Source organism: Cherax quadricarinatus, chromosome 42 (assembly GCF_038502225.1).
Source record: "Cherax quadricarinatus isolate ZL_2023a chromosome 42, ASM3850222v1, whole genome shotgun sequence".
NCBI lineage: Eukaryota > Metazoa > Arthropoda > Malacostraca > Decapoda > Parastacidae > Cherax > Cherax quadricarinatus.
Window position 1 is genome coordinate 7,297,231 of NC_091333.1, and position 21,759 is coordinate 7,318,989.

General features: G+C 37.2%; 1 protein-coding gene across 1 annotated transcript in view; it reads left to right on the forward strand.

Moving 5' to 3' along the window:
- The window catches only part of Mat89Ba (nucleolar protein 6 Mat89Ba), a 54,340-nt gene that overhangs the window by 25,385 nt on the left and 7,196 nt on the right, over positions 1-21,759 (forward strand). The window contains exons 8-18 of the mRNA XM_053786344.2: positions 892-1,055; positions 3,127-3,247; positions 4,924-5,084; positions 5,216-5,337; positions 6,504-6,777; positions 7,383-7,648; positions 8,532-8,709; positions 11,241-11,319; positions 15,435-15,586; positions 16,507-16,670; positions 18,714-18,964. Of these exons, the coding sequence (XP_053642319.1) occupies positions 892-1,055; positions 3,127-3,247; positions 4,924-5,084; positions 5,216-5,337; positions 6,504-6,777; positions 7,383-7,648; positions 8,532-8,709; positions 11,241-11,319; positions 15,435-15,586; positions 16,507-16,670; positions 18,714-18,964 (1,932 nt within the window). The remainder of the gene's footprint in view (positions 1-891; positions 1,056-3,126; positions 3,248-4,923; positions 5,085-5,215; positions 5,338-6,503; positions 6,778-7,382; positions 7,649-8,531; positions 8,710-11,240; positions 11,320-15,434; positions 15,587-16,506; positions 16,671-18,713; positions 18,965-21,759) is intronic.

The following is a 21,759-nucleotide window of genomic DNA, read 5'->3' on the forward strand; positions in this document are numbered from 1 at the left end:
CCCTGTTCAAAGAATTATAATCAGATTAATAAACCACAGTGACATTACACATTATCTTTGTTGAAGACTCACTTTTACTGAAAAATGTTCTCTGCCTGTTGTGTACATCTTAACCTGGGCTTCATCCTCTTCGTATAAACTCAACCATTTGTAACCACTTACCACTTGTTCCATACATTTACAGCAATAGCTTTTTCACTCGGGTTTCCTTTGTCATATACTTTTTTTTTCCTAAACCATAAATGAAACAAGCTATTTCTTTTCTTAATGTAGCATTTCAGTTTCATACTTCAATGACATCTTGATCCACACATCCCCTTCATTTCTTAAATCTTCTCTGTTCTTTTGCAGATATTCATCCTGTATTATTATTTGCAAATCTGTGATCATCTTTACTTGGTATTTGCAATAGACTTTTTTCTTTATAATTCTTTCTCTTTTTAACCCATGTCTTTTTATACAAAAGGACCACACACTCACTGCCAAATTCTTGGGTACCTTTCCTGCCTTCATACACAGTGGACAGATGGATTGAGAATGTCATCTCTTTGTTTTTGTTGTTTTAGTACTTCATTCTTGGTCTCTTTCATCCCTGTTGGCATATAATATTTTCTGATTAAATTGATCATCAATATAAACTACATAATATTTATAACCTTAATCCATGTAAATTAGTTGGTTAATCTTGCTTATCTCATTATTATTTAATTGTATAAGGAAGGATTTATAAATACAGTTTTTGCAATTTAAAAAAGGAAAATAGCTTTGAAAGAAAACTAGACATGTAAACTAAATGTTTTTTTTTTTTCCTAATTGAGTACTTTACAATTACATATTTTTTAGAATGGAACTGGAGGAAGATCACTTCTCACCTTTTTTTATTCATAATAGTGGAAACGCTCCCGCCAACTCCACACTATAACTGGGCATGTGCAGTGGACATAGTTATGCTGGAACACTTACAACTGTTGAGGGACTGTGTGAAGAAACACCCAAACCTGGCACAAGGCATCAAACTTCTTAAGATTTGGTTAGCCCAGCGAGAGTTAGACAAGGTTAGTTTTAACACTTGCCAGTGTGTATGTGGATGGTGCTTCCTTAGAGAGTTTATTTTTTTCCTGGTTATGCCGGTAATGTTATAAAAGAAGCATGAAATTGTCAACTACATAAACATATACTGGAGTTAAGTAGTTATGATGGGGCTAATTCGCACCAGTCAGTCAAAAGTTAAAGATGGTATAAAGAACTGTTTCTCACCCCTATTCCTTTCTTGCAAACTCAGTTGCATAATTATGTGATTTAGTGATTTAGGGCTGAATACATTATTACGTACAGTAGTTTCTTCATTTCTAGCTACTGTCGTGGTAATGCATGTTATAAACATTTCTAAAATTATTATAAAAGATTATTTAGATGGATGATTCTTAGTGGATATAGGAATTTACCATATAATGGAAGATTAACCTTTTGAGGGTTCTACGCTTTGTCCACAGGGTCCAAGAATTTAAAAAAAAAAAATTTATTTTTGTTATGAAATGGTAGAGAATCTTTTTCTGAAGGTTATAAAACAAAAAGTATAAAATTTGATGAAAAATTTATGAAATTACACTATCCGAATCGCATTGTGTCCATGATATTTATGTATTGACGATTTTATCCACCTTGACTCCTCTTTTAGGCCAATTACATTATTCCAGTCAACAAAATTCTAAGCTGTTTCACTAGTATCGCTTCTATTTTATCGATCGAGCACAGGAAACTGCCCAGTCAACTATTTCAACTACCCAATAAATTATATTATAATTATGGGGGAGCGCTAAACCCATAGGATTATACAGCACATGTGGGGGGAGGGGATGGAAGGTATTCAGGCTCAGTTCAGGGAACCGGAGTATAGATCCAGTTTCCTAGGTCAAGAGCCCCTCGCCAGCATCAAGGAACCTCCCTTGAGGGGACTACCCAATAAAGTGACCAGAAATTGGTAATTTGGCCAATTTCACACAAAGTTCAAAGTATTCCAATTTCAAAATAGGGTTTAGAATTAATGCAGGCATTCGTGGCATTAAAATAACATTTCCTCTGTTTATTAGTTAGGTTTTCAGGCTTTACAGATGAATTCCATTTTGATTTTTTATTCACAAAGAATTTTTATTCACACCAAAAAAATAGAAGATTTACTGTTATGCAGTATTGTAATAATTGTATAAATAATATCAACACATTCGTGAACATATATTAGACCCACCAGTTGACGTGTGTTAGATGCGTGATGTCATTTGTTTACTCCTGAACATCAGCAAAAATCGAATATTTCTGCTACTTTGAGCTCAATTTCAAGCTATTTTCAATACTAAAACCAATCAAAATCATCTCTATTTTGTAACGTATCTTCCATTCTATCAAATGAGATAAAGAAACCATGAATACAACTGTAAAAACCACATGAAAATACACCGCAAATTCGTTGTTTTAATCCAAAAACACGGTCGCAATTTTTTTTCCATTATGCACTATGTGCTGAAGGATTTGTTTTTATATGGCACACACTTACCACATAGATCTAATCTCTCATGTCTAGGCCCAGATTTACCACTCACAGCTTATCTGAGTGAACTGAACTCATGGAGTAGAACTACGGCTTGGACCCAGGCTTCAAGACCGTAGAACTATGGGGCGGACCCTCAAAGGGTTAAAGCAGTGACTGGTGAATTTGGACTTTCAGAGTGAAGTTTTGTTTTAAGAAATGAGCCTTAATGGTCTGTTTTCTATGAGACTATGATGATTCTCTAAACTTTAATAGAGTTCATCAGTATAGAAAATGCTCGATGATGAATATGAGAAATTTGCAGCGCAGTTCAAGAATTTTTATAGAGTTTTAGGCTGAAAATTAGCATTTTTTTTTAATGGAAGCAAGTTGAGGGGAATGGTAGGACAGACTAATGGTGCCCCTCCAACTGTATACTCCTACAGTGACATTGGTAGAAAGTGTTTTAGGATAAAAATGTTATCTTTTGTGTGTGTGTGTGTGTGTGTGTGTGTGTGTGTGTGTGTGTGTGTGTGTGTGTGTGTTTTATTTAATTGTTGTATTTAACATTCACTTATACAATAAACTGAATTTGTTTTCAGGGTGTAGGAAGCTTTTCTGGCCACTTGGTCACCTTACTTATGATTCATCTTTTGCAAACTCGCAAAATTAATCCACAGATGTCCGCATACCAGGTGTTCCGCAATGTCATTGTATATCTTGGTAAGTAACTTTGGATTATTGCTGTAAATCTACTGTAGGTCTTTGTATGATATACAGTGAAAAAATACCACAGTGTACTTAAACACAAAGCTTCGGATTTGTGTGAAAGTACATAAAAGCTCTCGGGTTTTATTTCCTATTTTCATTGGTATTTTTTTCATTTTTGCTGTCATGCACTTTGTTGTGATTTCTTCCATAACATACAGTGTATGGTGTGTAATGTAAAACTGTAATTTCTTTTTTATCTGTTTACTGATAAGGTAATTTTTATTGTGTTTGGTTGTTCATCATTTTATTTATCATTTTGTATATTCAGAATTGCTAGTCATTGGAACCCCTTCAAGGGAGGATCCTTCATGATAGTGAGGGGCTCTTGTTTAAGGAAACTGGACATAACTGCCAATTCCACGGATCAAACCTGGTTGCCTCTTATTTCCCCATGTACTGTATGATCCCTACGGGTTTACAGCTACCCCATGAATGCAATAATAATAATAGTAACAATAATAATAATAATAATTAATAATAATAATAATAATAATAGTAGTAATAATAATAATAATAATAATAATAATAATAATAATAATAGTCATTCTGTGTAGTAGGTTGGTAGACAGCAACCGCCCAGGGAGGTACAGCCATCCTGTCAAGTGAATGTAAAATGGAAGCCTGTAATTGTTTTACATGATGGTAGGATTACTGGTATCTTTTCTATCTTATAAACATGCAAGATTTCAGGTATGTCTTGTTACTTCAACTTACACCTAGGTCACACTACACATACATGTACAAGCATATATATATATACACACCCCTCTGGGTTTTCTTCTATTTTCTTACTAGTTCTTGTTCTTGTTTATTTCCTCTTATCTCCATGGGGAAGTGGAACAAAATTTTTCCTCCGTAAGCCACGTGTGTTGTAAGAGGTGACTAAAATGCTGGGAGCAAGGGGCTAGTAACCCCTTCTCCTGTGTAAATTACTAAGCTTAAAAAGAGAGACTTTCGTTTTTCTTTTTGGGCCACCCTGCCTCGGCGGGATACAGCCGGTTTGTTGAAAGACGAATAATAATAGTCGCTAAGGGAAAAATTTAACCAGCTGTATTTATTGAAGGTTTGATGTATCAGAAAGAGCAGATACAAGTGATTTTTGGGATTTGATGTACTGTTGAAATATAGGAGGGCTCCACTTATACAGTTGGTTAGGTTCTAGGCTACTGCTGTAAAGTGAATCATAGCTTTTTTTCACTTTCCAATACATATAAAAGCCTGATAACATATTTACACTATCTTATATTGAGGGAACAATATAGCTAGACCTAAAAAATGCATATACAGTAATTACGTTACTTACCTTAAAATGTTTTCGTCCTTAGCTTATAGTGAGCGGTGAATAAATTTATTGTAGGAAGTCTGAATAAATGGAGAATGGGTATAATTGAAAACCACTGTATTAGCTAAAATCTCTAAGCAGGGCCTGCCTGTATAAGGTAACATCTATAAAGGGATTCAGTAAAGTCAGTCAGCCAGACTTGAGTCTAGTATGTGGGAAATACAGTACCTGTATTCTGAGGGATGGGTGTGGATTTTGGGGTATTACAGAAGTGTGAAGTCACCCTGCCTTGGTGGGTAATGGCTACTGTTAGATGTATAGGTCTGTAATGTTATTTCTTTTGCAGGCTCTGGAAATTGGTGTGAGAGTGGACCTAACATGAGAGCACCATCTCATGCTGATAATTCTACTCTAGAGGATTTTCATAAGTTGTATGAAGTAGTATTTGTTGACCCTTCTGGTATGGTGAATATGACAGCCAATTTAATTGCTGCAGACTATTTAAGGGTAAGTCTGGAAATAAAAAGAAAAAATATAAAATGCATTGTGAAAGGTTATATAAATAAGGGGTTGAGAGGAAATAAATTGCATATTGTTTGTGGACACATGTTTATAAATGCATTTCTTGTCCTCCTCAGATTAAACATGAAGCTCAGCTGGCACTGTCTTTCCTTGATTCCTCAGCTGCAGACAGTTTTGAAATGCTCTTCATTAAGAAGGTCGAGATCTTCCAACTGAGTGATCAGCTCTTGCGCATGCGGTGAGCCTCATTAATAGATGCATCACACTTGATTTAAGAAATTGGAGCTCTGCTTCCCTTCCTTAGATTAAATATGATTATCTCCCATTTCCCAAGTGATGTGTGACTTCTATGGACTTGGAGCCTCTCCATGAGTATTATGATAATTACTAATAATAATAATAATTCTCCATGGGGAAGTGGAACAGAATTCTTCCTCCATAAGCCGTGCATGTTGTAAGAGGCGACTAAAATGCCGGGAGCAAGGGGCTAGTAACCTCTTCTCCTGTATATATTACTAAATGTAAAAGGAGAAACTTTCGTTTTTCCTCTTGGGCCACCCTGCCTCGGTGGGATACGGCCGGTGTGTTGAAAGAAAGAAAAGAATAATAATAATAATTCTAGGTAGTAGGTTGGTAGACAGCAACCGCCCAGGGAGGTACTACCGTCCTGCCAAGTGAGTGTAAAACGAAAGCCTGTAATTGTTTTACATGATGGTAGGATTGCTGGTGTCCTTTTTTCTGTCTCATAAACATGCAAGGTTTCATGTATGTCTTGGTACTTCTACTTAACACTTAGGTCACACTACACATACATGTACAAGCATATATATACACACCCCTCTGGGTTTTCTGCTATTTTCTTTCTAGTTCTTGTTCTTGTTTATTTCCTCATATCTCCATGGGAAGTGGAATAGAATTCTTCCTCCATAAGCCATGTGTGTTGTAAGAGGCGACTAAAATGCCAGGAGCAAGGGGCTAGTAACCCCTTCTCCAGTATATATTACTAAATGTAAAAGGAGAAGCTTTTGTTTTTCCTCTTGGGCCACCCGCCTCGGTGGGATACGGCCTGTGTGTTGAAATAATAATAATAATAATAGGGTTTTAATTTGCGGTTAGTATGAGCATGGTACAAGTTAACTGGGTTACAGTTTTAGAGATAGGTAAGCACAGTGTTTGCACTGATAGTGGGTGTAGTTGTTGCAGTTGAATGGCTCAACATGGGACTGTGATGTTTGTACCCTCTGGTAGGATAGCTTGGGAGTAAGTTGACAATGAAAGTGTTTTGTTTGGGTTGCCCAAACTTGGTGGGAAATTATTTTTTTTTTTCAACAAGCCGGTTATTTATTATTTATTTTAGCTACATAGTTAATTTGGGATTAATATAATTTGTTTTTTGCTTTTTAGGTTTTTTAAAAGTGATGCAGAGACAGTATTAAGTAAAACAATACCAAAATATCAGGAACTTGTTATGGATGCTTTAGGTGATGTACAGAGAGTGATGTTGTCATCCATTATACAACTGCTGAGCAAAGGTCTTGGTGATAGAGTGCAGTTACTGGTGCCTATGAGGAAACCTCCAGCAGTGTGGCCTCTACATCAGCCTCCTCCTGCCTTTAAAAAGATTTTTATTGTTGGTATTGTGCTCAACCCAACGACAGCTTCTGCATTATTGACAAAGGTTAGGAAATATTTTTTGTTTTAATCCCAGAATCCATATTTCTGGAATATCAAGAAACATTGCCTATTTAATACTGTTTTGAACTTTAAGTGCTGTTTTTCCATTATTGATTAGCTTAGCACAAACACTACCCATTGATCAGTGGACTGTTTAATAAAAATTTTGTTGATACATTAAGGGATGCTCTATTTTAGGAATGAAAAGATTTGATTTAATTTACACAGATAATCTGCCCATAGGACTCTGAAACTTATGATGTTTTGGTCAGACTTGAGCCAGTAACTAATCATGCAGAAGTGCAAAGAGAAGGGTGCCAGTATATATCTATGAGAGCTGGGGTTGGGGGTCTGGAAATAGTAGAATGTGATGAACTTCTGTGTGACTAGTTAATGGTCGAAGTTGGACCGAAATTTCATAATAAGTTTCAATCTCCTCGATGTGGATTACAATGGAACCCCGGATTTCATCCAGTGTGGATATCGTACAGTGTAACATATCCATAAGTATGAGGGTATTGCAGGAGAAATCTTCCATTCTTAGTCACAATGATGCAGCATCTTATTCATGTTTTCAGTCTTTCAATGCTCATGGTGTCTTCATTTCAGGGTCCACCTGCAGATTCTCCAGAAGCAGCAATTTTCAAAAAGTTTTGGGGTGCGAAAAGTTCTCTTCGCAGATTTCAGGACGGAAGCTTCCATGAAGCTGTTCTTTGGGCAGAGCCTCAGCAGTCCATTGGGGAGCGACGTCTTATTCCAGGAAAAATTTGCAAGTACCTTCTAAGGCTTCATTATAGGAAGAAGGGAAAATATGTATACATTGCTAAACAAATGGAGGGCTTTCTTTGTCATCCTTATTACAAAATGAAGTACAAGTAAGTTGCTACTAATAAGCAAAGTGCATTAATTTTGTTTGTTTGGAAATAGAATTTTAACTAAGATGATCAGTTGTATTTGTCGATGCTTGAGCTTCTCACTGCCTTTTTTTTTTATTTATTTAAAATTAATCTTTCTGTTAAAAATTTTAGTGTAGCTTCTCTGTTGGCCATTTTAAGAAACCTTTTCATATTTTAATAGATGAGTGGAATTATGTCAAACTCCATACACATTATTCCTAATGCATGGATAAGAGTACCGTTAGCACTGGTTGATGTAAAGCAAAAAAAAAAAAAAAATATATTAGACATATTAATGAAACAAACTACTGCTTCATATTTGACCCAGTTGCTTTTTTACCTTACACTAAATATATATTTGTAAACTTTATAGTTTCAGATTTTTTAAAGTGTGCCAGCAAAGTAATAGTGAAAGGAAGAAAGATATGCAATTTTAATATTAAGTCCTATTGACAAATAGGGGCCTCTGCAGTGTAGTCACACATTCTTATTGAATGCTAATTTAATCTTAAATTGCATCACTGGGTTCTAAAAACCACCATACATTCCATACCTGTCATACTAGGAGACCTTTGTGTGGGCCGATTTTCCATGTAAATAATAGTTTTGGTCTTTATTGATTTGTATAATGTATAAAGGCATGTATCTTTCTTCATAAAGTGATTCTCTTGCATTTCAAAGATAGCTAAATTAATTTCAAGCTCAGTTTTTATTGAATTGTTTCATTTAAGTGGAAGTGACCTTACCTGACTAGGTTGGGCCATTGGCTTAAGCTAGTAGGAGACTTGGACCTGCCTTGCATGGGCCAGTAGGCCTGTTGCAGTGTTCCTCCTTTCTTATGCTCTTAAGTTCTCATTTGCAGTTATGCTACTGGTGAGGAGGCTACAGTTTCTGCCATCCAAGCATTTGATTCTCTATCTCGGAAGCTTCGCTCTCTTGATCTACCTTTGAAGATAACAGCAGTTCAGTCAACCTCAGATGTAAGCAGGCACACCCGGGTGTTTCCACCCCTGGCAAAGGCATTACGGGTAACTGGAAAGGTATGTCTTAATGTAACATTTGTAAGTAAAGTGCAGGTAATATCTTTCTCACTTTTATATAAAATAAATAAATTTTGGAGTGAGTTAAACAAGTTAAGAAAGCCTAGGGAAAGTATGGATTTGTCAGTTAAAAACAGAGTAGGGGAGTTAGTAGATGGGGAGAGGGAGGTATTAGGTAGATGGCGAGAATATTTTGAGGAACTTTTAAATGTTAAGGAAGAAAGGGAGGCGGTAATTTCATGCACTGGCCAGGGAGGTATACCATCTTTTAGGAGTGAAGAAGAGCAGACTGTAAGTGTGGTGGAGGTACGTGAGGCATTACGTAGAATGAAAGGGGGTAAAGCAGCTGGAACTGATGGGATCATGACAGAAATGTTAAAAGCAGGGGGGGATATAGTGTTGGAGTGGTTGGTACTTTTGTTTAATAAATGTATGAAAGAGGGGAAGGTACCTAGGGATTGGCAGAGAGCATGTATAGTCCCTTTATATAAAGGGAAAGGGGACAAAAGAGACTGTAAAAATTATAGAGGAATAAGCTTACTGAGTATACCAGGAAAAGTGTACGGTAGGGTTATAATTGAAAGAATTAGAGGTAAGACAGAATGTAGAATTGCGGACGAACAAGGAGGTTTCAGAGTGGGTAGGGGATGTGTAGATCAAGTGTTTACATTGAAGCATATATGTGAACAGTATTTAGATAAAGGTAGGGAAGTTTTTATTGCATTTATGGATTTAGAAAAGGCATATGATAGAGTGGATAGAGGAGCAATGTGGCAGATGTTGCAAGTATATGGAATAGGTGGTAAGTTAATAAATGCTGTAAAGAGCTTTTATGAGGATAGTGAGGCTCAGGTTAGGGTGTGTAGAAAAGAGGGAGAATACTTCCCGGTAAAAGTAGGTCTTAGACAGGGATGTGTAATGTCACCATGGTTGTTTAATATATTTATAGATGGGGTTGTAAAAGAAGTAAATGCTAGGGTGTTCGGGAGAGGGGTGGGATTAAATTATTGGGAATCAAATTCAAAATGGGAATTGACACAGTTACTTTTTGCTGATGATACTGTGCTTATGGGAGATTCTAAAGAAAAATTGCAAAGGTTAGTGGATGAGTTTGAGAATGTGTGTAAAGGTAGAAAGTTGAAAGTGAACATAGAAAAGAGTAAGGTGATGAGGGTATCAAATGATTTAGATAAAGAAAAATTGGATATCAAATTGGGGAGGAGGAGTATGGAAGAAGTGAATGTTTTCAGATACTTGGGAGTTGACGTGTCGGCGGATGGATTTATGAAGGATGAGGTTAATCATAGAATTGATGAGGGAAAAAAGGTGAGTGGTGCGTTGAGGTATATGTGGAGTCAAAAAACGTTATCTATGGAGGCAAAGAAGGGAATGTATGAAAGTATAGTAGTACCAACACTCTTATATGGATGTGAAGCTTGGGTGGTAAATGCAGCAGCGAGGAGACGGTTGGAGGCAGTGGAGATGTCCTGTCTAAGGGCAATGTGTGGTGTAAATATTATGCAGAAAATTCGGAGTGTGGAAATTAGGAGAAGGTGTGGAGTTAATAAAAGCATTAGTCAGAGGGCAGAAGAGGGGTTGTTGAGGTGGTTTGGTCATTTAGAGAGAATGGATCAAAGTAGAATGACATGGAAAGCATATAAATCTATAGGGGAAGGAAAGAGGGGTAGGGGTCGTCCTCGAAAGGGTTGGAAAGAGGGGGTAAAGGAGGTTTTGTGGGTGAGGGGCTTGGACTTCCAGCAAGCGTGCATGAGCGTGTTAGATAGGAGTGAATGGAGACGAATGATACTTGGGACCTGACGATCTGTTGGAGTGTGAGCAGGGTAATATTTAGTGAAGGGATTCAGGGAAACCGGTTATTTTCATATAGTCGGACTTGAGTCCTGGAAATGGGAAGTACAATGCCTGCACTTTAAGGGAGGGGTTTGGGATATTGGCAGTTTGGAGGGATATGTTGTGTATCTCTATACGTATATGCTTCTAAACTGTTATATTCTGAGCACCTCTGCAAAAGCAGTGATAATGTGTGTGTGTGGTGAAAGTGTTGAATGATGATGAAAGTATTTTCTTTTTGGGGATTTTCTTTCTTTTTTGGGTCACCCTGCCTCGGTGGGAGACGACCGACTTGTTGAAAAAAAAAAAAAAAAAAAAAAAAAATAGTGTGAAGAAAAGAGACATGCAAAGCAAACTAGTAATGTGACATTGTTTTACCCTTGGTAGAGCTCTGTCAAGCTAATTGACTTGAGAGAGCTGTTCAGAAAAAATTTCCGCAGGAAAAGTTTTTCTGCACTTAGGGCAGTATTCTTTTGTATGTGAAAGATATTATGGTAGGATATAATTGTTTATATAATATAGGCCCATAGCCTTGAATTAAAGGAAACTAGAAATTGTTGCCTTTATTAAGATTGCTAGTATACTGTACTGTATTGAGTGTTAATATATGAAAAATATTATTCATTAAATTCTTTCAGGAAATTGTTCATAATCTTCTATTATTTATTTCATATATTCAGGCAATAGAAGCATCTGGGAACTACCTAAAGTTTTCTGATCTCGGAGGACTATACCAAAACTTTGATTACGCCATAGAAGGTAAGAATATTTTGAACAAAATGATTTTTTCCAATTCTGCAAGGTAAACTTGCAATGTAGCAAGGTAGTTTTTTCACACACGATACTGGTGTTTGGTGCATAGGATGGTCTTAACTCTATCACATTGTTGGCACTTCACTTGCCATGAATATCGATCTTTATCTTGAATTTATACTGTATCTCCTTTCATATACAAATGTGGTGGATCAGATACAGATCTCTGGTTCAAATCTTTCACACAGCTTATTCATTTTATTGATAATGAGGTTTACACCTAAAAAAAATTGCTACAACCTTTCTAAGGGGGTACCTTGATCCTAGTGAAGAGCTTCAGATACAAGGAAATGGAGCTGTCTTCCATTTCTTTGGAACAAATTTGAGTATCTTATTCCCTAGGCACTATATGAGCCTTACAGGTTAAATCACAAAATCGTAATAACATGATTGCTAACAAATTGCAGAACGGTTGGATTTCAAACCCATGGCAAGTGAGTAGTTCATACACTGGCCTGTGAGTTTTAGGACTTCCTTGCCATGGATTTAAATTCCACCTATTCTGTGATTTATTTACAGGTTTGGTGCTTCCCCATTACTAAAATAATAATTCTGCTCGCAATTTGCATTTATTCTTCTTGCAATATCTTTTGTAAGGTCACTTCTTTATATAATGCTCATTCACTGCATCATCTTATCTTAATCTTTGTTTGCCTCTTGTGCTTTTTACCAGCTATAACTGTCATCTTTCTTCTTTCAAAGCACTGGCCGTATCTCACCGAGGCAAGGTGGCCCAAAAAGAAAAATGAGTTTCTCTTTTTAAATTTAGTGATGTATACAGGAGAAGAGGTTAGTAGCCCCATGCTCCTGACATTTTAGTCACCTCTTATGACACATGGCTTAGAGGAAAAATTCTGTTCCACCTTCCCATGGAGATAAGAGGAAATAAACAAGAAAAGGAACCAGTAAGGAAAAAGAAAACCCAGAGGGGTGTGTGTGTATATATATATATATATGCTTGTACATACATGTCCTGGCTTTAAGTGAAACAAAGCTGAAGGGGGTGGGAGAGTTTCAATGGAGAGGAATAAATGGGATTAGGTCAGGGGTTTCAAATAGAGTTAGAGCTAAAGAAGGAGTAGCAATAATGTTGAAGGATAAGCTATGGCAAGAAAAGAGGGACTACAAATGTATAAATTCAAGGATTATGTAGAGTAAAATAAAGATTGGATGTGAAAAGTGGGTTATAGTAAGCATGTATGCACCTGGAGAAGAGAGAAGTGTAGAGGAGAGAGAGAGATTTTGGGAAATGTTGAGTGAATGCGTGGGGAGTTTTAAATCAAGTGTGAGAGTAATGGTGGTTGGGGATTTCAATGCTAAAGTGGGTAAAAATATTATGGAGAGAGTAGTAGGTAAATTTGGGGTGCCAGGGGTAAATATAAATGGGGAGCCTTTAATTGAGCTATGTGTAGAAAGAAATTTGGTAATAAGTAATACATATTTTATGAAAAAGAGGATAAATAAATATACAAGGTATGATGTAGCACGTAATGAAAGTAGTTTATTAGATTATGTATTGGTGGATAAAAGGTTGATGGGTAGGCTCCAGGATGTACATGTTTATAGAGGGGCAACTGATATATCGGATCATTATTTAGTTGTAGCTACAGTTAGAGTAAGAGGTAGATGGGAAAAGAGGAAGGTGGCAACAACAAGTAAGAGGGAGGTGAAAGTGTATAAACTAAGGGAGGAGGAAGTTCGGGCGAGATATAAGCGACTATTGGCAGAAAGGTGGGCTAGTGCAAAGATGAGTAGTGGGGGGGGGGGGTTGAAAAGGGTTGGAATAGTTTTAAAAATGCAGTAGTAGAATGTGGGGCAGAAGTTTGTGGTTATAGGAGGGTGGGGGCAGGAGGAAAGAGGGGTGATTGGTGGAATGATGAAGTAAAAGGTGTGATAAAAGAGAAAAAGGTAGCTTACGAGAGGTTTTTACAAAGCAGAAGTGTTATAAGAAGAGCAGAGTATATGGAGAGTAAAAGAAAGGTGAAGAGAGTGGTGAGAGAGTGCAGAAGGAGAGCAGATGAAAGAGTGGGAGAGGCACTGTGAAGAAATTTTAATGAAAATAAGAAAAAAATTTTGGAGTGAGTTAAACAAGTTTAGAAAGCCTATGGAAAGTATGGATTTGTCAGTTAAAAACAGAGTAGGGGAGTTAGTAGATGGGGAGAGGGAGGTATTAGGTAGATGGCGAGAATATTTTGAGGAACTTTTAAATGTTGAGGAAGAAAGGGAGGCGGTAATTTCATGCACTGGCCAGGGAGGTATACCATCTTTTAGGAGTGAAGATGAGCAGAATGTAAGTATGGTGGAGGTACGTGAGGCATTACGTAGAATGAAAGGGGGTAAAGCAGCTGGAACTGATGGGATCATGACAGAAATGTTAAAAGCAGGGGGGGATATAGTGTTGGAGTGGTTGGTACTTTTGTTTAATAAATGTATGAAAGAGGGGAAGGTACCTAGGGATTGGCGGAGAGCATGTATAGTCCCTTTATATAAAGGGAAGGGGGACAAAATAGATTGTAAAAATTATAGAGGAATAAGTTTACTGAGTATACCAGGAAAAGTATACAGTAGGGTTATAATTGAAAGAATTAGAGGTAAGACAGAATGTAGGATTGCGGATGAGAAAAAAAAAAAAAGGGTCACCCTGCCTCGGTGGGAGACGGCCGACTTGTTGAAAAAAAAAAAAAAAAAGAAACATGCATGTGTAGTGTGACTTACGTGTAAGTAGAAGTAGCAAGTCGTATCTGAAATCTTGGATGTTTATGAGACAGAAAAAAGGCACCATCATGTAAAACAATTGCAGGCTTCTCTTTTATACTCACTTGGTAGGACGATAGTACCTCCCTGGGTGGTTGCTGTCTACCAACTTACTACCTAGCTATGAGTGTCATAAATATTCTTAATTCAGCTCTCCTATTTCTCATGGCCATAATACATGTCTACGACTTATGATGTTCCACACTTGTACATTGGTATTTTGGAACAAAATAACAGTCCTAATAATTGCTGATCTTCATTTGCAGTCATTACAGATATTCAGACAGGAAATATTTTTAATTTTTTTTTACCTAATATCAGGGGCAGCTGTTATATCGGATCAGAATTTTTGGCTTCATGTCAAGAACTAAAAATAATAGGAGTCCTCAGGTTATTCTTCATCTCTGTATATCATTGGTTAAGCCTCACTTAGATTATTCTGCACAGATCTGATCACCGTATTATAGGATGGATATAAATGCGCTGGAAAACTTACAAAGAAGGCTGGCATATTTGATCCGATGTATCAGAAATCTTTCCTACAAGGCTAGACTGAGGGGGCCCCCCCCTAAATCTGCTCTCTCTAGAAAGGCATTCTTAAAGCTAAAATGTTGTGTAGTTTTAAAAATAGTATAGTGCCTGTGCTCTGAAGGAGAGGTGGAGATGCACTTTTTAAACTGTAGTGTAAGCATTCTTCTGACAAGACAGTGATAGAGTGGGAAATGGCCGATGTGTTAAAAAAAAAACTTTTTTTTAATCTGTGTTTATAATTTCCATCTATACCCTTTTGTTCCTGTTTCAACCCTGTTAAAAATCCCACTATGTCAGCCCTCATTGTGGCTTAGAATTATTTTGTATATGTACATCTTAATGGTATCCAATGTTCTTCATTCTTCCAGAATCAAAAAACCTAAGCTAACCTGATTACCTTTCATTCCCCAGGTACTGTATGACCCCCTGTGGATTTAGCACTTCCCTGTGAGAAAATAAAACAATGGCACAAGCAGAGCCATTTAAAGACAATAAAATAGAAAAACTCACATTGTTTCTTCATAATGCTTTTCATTTCTTGATTTTCTTTTCTTTCCCTATAAGACCACCATTTTAATTCTTTTTTGTTTGTTGTACAGATTTTTTAAAAAAAAAAAAATGCATATTTGATTTTAGTTATAAAATAAATTAAATTTTGCTAGAAATAAGCTATTTACTTTGAGCAATTTACCAATAATTGGAAAAATTCTGTTTTTAATATTTTTCAGATATAAAATATGTATCCTTTAAGATATTTAGAATTATTTGCCCTGCAGTTATTGTCTTCCTGGAGATCAGTGGCAAGTGGCCAGATGACTTGGAGGCCATTCAAGCTATCAAGGCAGAATTTCACACCAAGATGTCTGATCTACTCCAAAAAGACAGTGTGACAACAGTTGTCTTCCCCAAGTTTCTTCAGATACTCTGGGTACTGCTGTGCATTTTTATATTTATTACTCTTGATTTATTAAATGTAGAATTTTTTTTTTATAGTTTTAATTAACATGCCGGCTGTTTTCCATCAAGGCAGGTGACTGTCTTGCCAGAGGTGCACCTACACTACAGTTTAAAAACTACAACATATCTTCACCCCTCCTTCAGAGCGCAGGCACTGTACGTCCCACCTCCAGGACTCAAGTCCAATTAACCAGTTTCCCTGAATCCCTTCATAAATGTTAACTTGCTCACACTCCAACACCACATCGTCATAAAAACCATTTGCCTACACTCCTGTCTACCACACTCATGCATGCTTGCTAGATGTCTAAGTGCCTCACACACAAAAACCTCCTTTACTCCCTCCCTCAAACCTTTCCTAGGATGACCCCTATCCTGTCTTTCTTCCACTACAAATTTATACACCCAAGTCATTCAGTTTTGTTTCATCCTCTCTGAATGTCCAAACCACCTCAACATTTTTTTTTTTTTTTTTGTAAGAGAAGAATATCAGTATGCTGAATTTGATATTCTAATTAATAATATGCTCTTTTCAATACAGGTGTGTTTTACCAGGTTAGGGTTAATCAAAACAGGGCCGGTATTATTATTTATTCTCTAGTTATCTTTTCAGAGGTGCATGAACATCACAGTTCAAGTGATCCAAACCACAGAGCAGGTGGAGTTTGAAGCCATGGGTTCAAATCCTCACCTATTCCATGGTTTGTTTGTAACCGTGTTATTAGGATTTTGTGAGTCAAGTGATCCAATGAACAGAACATCCCCACTTTAGGCATCAGAGTGCATTACATTATACTAATAAATTGACGTTTTTGTAATCTGTTGTATATTTATTTCCCCTTGATTGTGTAATTGTAAGTACTGTATGTCTTTAATGAAGATCTCCTGCAGGAGGGCTACGTCTTCCGTGTTCGTGTCTCTTACTTGAGAGAAATCTACCTGCAGCGACTAGTGGAAACACCACAGGGAGACTGGCAAGAGCAAGACACTGCTGCTTCCATACAGCTGGAGAAACATATTGAGATTATTCCACGATTCACAACAGCTCTGGCCAGGTACATGATTGCCTTTCCTTGACATATGAGTGCGTATATTATTCAGTGTTAATTTTCCAAGTAACAAATTTTTGTCACGTATAAAAAATACAAGTGCATGAATGTATAACTACATGCTTGTGCCATCATTTAGTATTGAATATTCATTTGTTTAATTTTATTTTTATTCTTTACTGTTAGAATTATCATTTTCAGTATATCATTATTTCAACTCTTATTACTTGATGTTGCTATGAGCTTGCCAAAAACAGAGGAAAAATGTTTTTTAAAAAAGAGATAATGAGAATTCTAGAAATGATTCCTTAAGTAAATTGTCTATAAAAAAATAAAAATACTGTACATTAAGGTAAAAATAAGAAAGCTATTAAATGAGGTAATGTTTACACTATAATATCCACAGTTATTATAATCACGAAAATTTAGTGCCGTCACACCTTAGCAAAATATGTATCCTCATTATCTTGGCTGTTTCATGTGTAAAGTACTCTGCATGAATTTCCACATTCAAAATATGGCGTGTTTTCTGCCATATAAGGCCCCCCCTCCCCCAAGAAAGACTTGGAAAATCACCTTGCACCTTATATGCTCAAGGTCATGTTCAAGTGTATGCTTTGTGTTAGGCTTTAGCTAAAAGTAAGAGGGTAATTAACCCTTGAATATAATTAGTGATTTACCGTTATGATGCGTTTGTTATGCGCCTTATATGCTGGAAAATATGGTAATTCCACTAAGCTCTGTTCATTGGCACCTTTCCTGAGTTGCTTACATACATGCCGCTTTCTCCCTCATATTCACTACCTCAACATGTCTTTGGTGTTATCTTTCTATTTTTTTTTTTTTTAGTATAGCATATTTCATTATTCAAGCTAGCTTTAGTTTTTATAGTACGTAATGGCATCTGTTCTTGTAGAATGAGTCTCATGACTAACCAAGTATATTCTGCACTTTTCTTAGTGGAAATGCAGTGCTCTAACTACTAATATCGTCTGTCAAATGCAATTATGGAGTGATAGCCTATGAAATAAGGTCAGTAGGTATAACAAGAAAAGAAGGAAAATGACTTGAGTGTTCTATCAAATGAAATGCAGAGAGAGGTAGCAAACAAAGCAAAATCTAGTTTTAGCGTAGTAACATGTTCAATACCCCAAGACACGGTCCTGGCACTTGTATTATTTTAAATTCTCATAGCAAACAGATAAAAGAAATGCTAGCCACAACATCTGTGGTTCATAGTGTTGATGTGGTGCAGTGGCAATATGATGACTATTGTAGTATTAACTGTTTATCTGCAGCTTTTTCTACCTACTCCTAGTCTTTTATCTGCCTCTCTCTCTCTTAACTGGAAACTGAGCTTTCAGTATTTCTTCTGCAGTTGGCTCTTTGTCATTCTTTTCTAGCACTTCATAAATATCTTGTTCATGCAGCACATCTTCAAAGACCCTACCAGTTTATCTCCGTCTGTGCCAGAGCCACAATTTCCTAACCCCTAACTCTCTTACTGAGAAAAAGCCAGAGAAAATATCCAAAATCATTTGATAAGTGCAGAGAGTTAGGCATGTGACACTCCCAGAAAACAAATATAGGTAGTGTGGGTGTCAATAGGGAAGGCAGTGAGATGTGTCTCTCCAAACACTCGACTTATAAGCTGAAGGGGAAAGATGTCACGGCAGGTAATTCCTAGATTTTTGCACATAACCTAATGCCCCATGCTTACGGAGCACATTGTTCATTTTACATGTGCTGTGCAGTTTTGGATCCACCTCTTGTCGTCCAGGTGCGAGGCGCCTTGATGCTGGTGAGGCACTCTCAATCTAAGGAAGGGGACTATGTCTCCTCTTCCTTGAATCATAACTGAATGCCTCCCATTCCCCAGGTGCTATGTAACCCTTGCAGGTTTTCTGCTTCCCTGTGAATAAAATGAAAAATTCATTCATTATACAAAGTCACACTATGCACTATGTAGAATTACCTTATGAAGATTTACTGTACACTTTTTTTTTTTTTTTTTTTTTTTTTTTTTTTTTTTTTTTTTTTTGTCACCAGTATTCAAGCAGATCACCCAAGTTTCAGTGGTGGGGTTCGTTTATGTAAGCAATGGGCAGGGTCACAACTGCTTTTACCACATCTTCCACACATAGCAGTGGAGCTGCTGGTGGCTTCTCTCTACCTGAACCCAGCTCCATATATGCCTCCAAGCACACCTCATGTAACTCTATTAAGATTTCTCCACCTCCTGGTTAACACTGATTGGAAGATGACACCCATCCTTGTTAATCTCAATGAAACCTTCACAGGTAAGTTATGATGGTTTATTTTTAGTAGTAATTACACACTGTTAGCTTTTTGTGAGGTCTAGACTTGAAAAGCAAAATAAAGGATTTACTTTGCATATGAGATAGTTGTGAATTGCTCCAGCTATAGTCTTGTGACTTTCTTCATCAGATTGTGTTTTTTGTATACAAGAATTTAAGCAAAGGATAATTTATGTATACAATACCATTAAATTTTAGTTAAACAATCTGTCCAGTTAGTAAATGTTCACACCTACTGGAAATGTGTGAATGTTTAAATTGAAGTTCAAATTCTGAAAGACTTGTTATGTTTTTTTTTTTTTCTCTCTCTCTCTCTCAACAAGTCGGCCGTCTCCCACCGAGGCAGGGTGACCCACAAAAGAAAGAAAATCCCCAAAAAGAAAATGCTTTCATCATCATTCAACACTTTCACCACACTCACACATTATCACTGTTTTGGCAGAGGTGCTCAGAATACAACAGTTTAGAAGCATATACGTATAAAGATACACAACATATCCTTCCAAACTGCCAATATCCCAAACCCCTCCTTTAAAGTGCAGGCATTGTACTTCCCATTTCCAGGACTCAAGTCCGACTATATGAAAATAACCGGTTTCCCTGAATCCCTTCACTAAATATTACCCTGCTCACACTCCAACAGATCGTCAGATCCCAAGTACCATTCGTCTCCATTCACTCCTATCTAATACGCTCATGCACGCTTGCTTGAAGTCCAAGCCCCTCGCCCACAAAACCTCCTTTACCCCCTCTCTCCAACCCTTTCGAGGATGACCCCTACCTCGCCTTCCTTCCCCTATAGATTTATATGCTTTCCATGTCATTCTACTTTGATCCATTCTCTCTAAATGACCAAAACCACCTCAACAACCCCTCTTCTGCCCTCTGACTAATATTTTTATTAACTCCACACCTTTTCCTAATTTCCACACTCCGAATTTTCTGCATAATATTTACACCACACATTGCCCTTAGACAGGACATCTCCACTGCTTCCAACCGTCTCTTCGCTGCTGCATTTACCACCCAAGCTTCACACCCATATAAGAGTGTTGGTACTACTATACTTTCACACATTCCCTTCTTTGCCTCCATAGATAACGTTTTTTGACTCCACATATACCTCAATGCACCACTCACCTTTTTTCCCTCATCAATTCTATGATTAACCTCATCCTTCATAAATCCATCCGCCGACACGTCAACTCCCAATTATCTGAAAACGTTCACTTCTTCCATACTCCTCCTCCCCAATTTGATATCCAATTTTTCTTTATCTAAATCATTTGATACCCTCATCACCTTACTCTTTTCTATGTTCACTTTCAACTTTCTAACTTTACACACTTCCCAAACTCATCCACTAACCTTTGCAATTTTTCTTTAGAATCTCCCATAAGCACAGTATCATCAGCAAAAAGTAACTGTGTTAATTCCCATTTTGAATTTGATTCCCCATAATTTAATCCCACCCCTCTCCCGGACACCCTAGCATTTACTTCTTTTACAACTCCATCTATAAATATATTAAACAACCATGGTGACATAACACATCCCTGTCTAAGACCTTTTACCGGGAAGTAGTCTCCCTCTCTTCTACACACCCTAACCTGAGCCTCACTATCCTCATAAAAACTCTTTACAGCATTTAGTAACTTACCACCTATTCCATATACTTGCAACATCTGCCACGTTGCTCCTCTATCCACTCTATCATATGCCTTTTCTAAATCCATAAATGCAATAAAACTTCCCTACCTTTATCTAAATACTGTTCACATATATGCTTCAATGTAAACACTTGATCTACACATCCCCTACCCACTCTGAATCCTCCTTGCTCATCCACAATCCTACATTCTGTCTTACCTCTAATTCTTTCAATTATAACCCTACCGTACACTTTTCCTGGTATACTCAATAAACTTATTCCTCTATAATTTTTACAATCTCTTTTGTCCCCTTTTCCTTTATGTAAAGGGACTATACATGCTCTCTGGCAATCCCTAGGTACCTTCCCCTCTTTCATACATTTAATTAAACAAAAGTACCAATCACACCAACACTATATCCCCCCTGCTTTTAACATTTCTGTCATGATCCCATCAGTTCCAGCTGCTTTACCCCCTTTCATTCTACGTAATGCCTCACGTACCTCCCCCACACTTACATTACATTCTGCTCTTCTTCACTCCTAAAAGATGGTATACCTCCCTGACCAGTGCATGAAATTACCGCCTCCCTTTCTTCCTCAGCATTTAAAAGTTCCTCAAAATATTCTCGCCATCTACCTAATACCTCACTCTTCCCATCTACTAACTCCCCTACTCTGTTCTTAACTGACAAATCCATACTTACCCTAGGCTTTCTTAACTTGTTTAACTCACTCCAAAATTTTTTCTTATTTTCATTAAAATTTCTTGACAGTGCCTCTCCCACTCTATCATCTGCTCACCTTTTGCACTCCCTCACCACTCTCTTCACCTTTCTTTTATTCTCCATATACTCTACTCTTCTTATAACACTTCTGCTTTGTAAAAACCTTTCATAAGCTAACTTTTTCTCTTTTATCACACCCTTTACTTCATCATTCCACCAATCACTCCTCTCTCCTCCTGCACCCACCCTCCTATAACCACAAACTTCTGCCCCACATTCTAATACTGCATTTTTAAAACTATTCCAACCCTCTTCAACCCCCCCCCCCCCCACTACTCATCTTTGCACTAGCCCACCTTTCTGCCAATAGTCGCTTATATCTCGCCCGAACTTCCTCC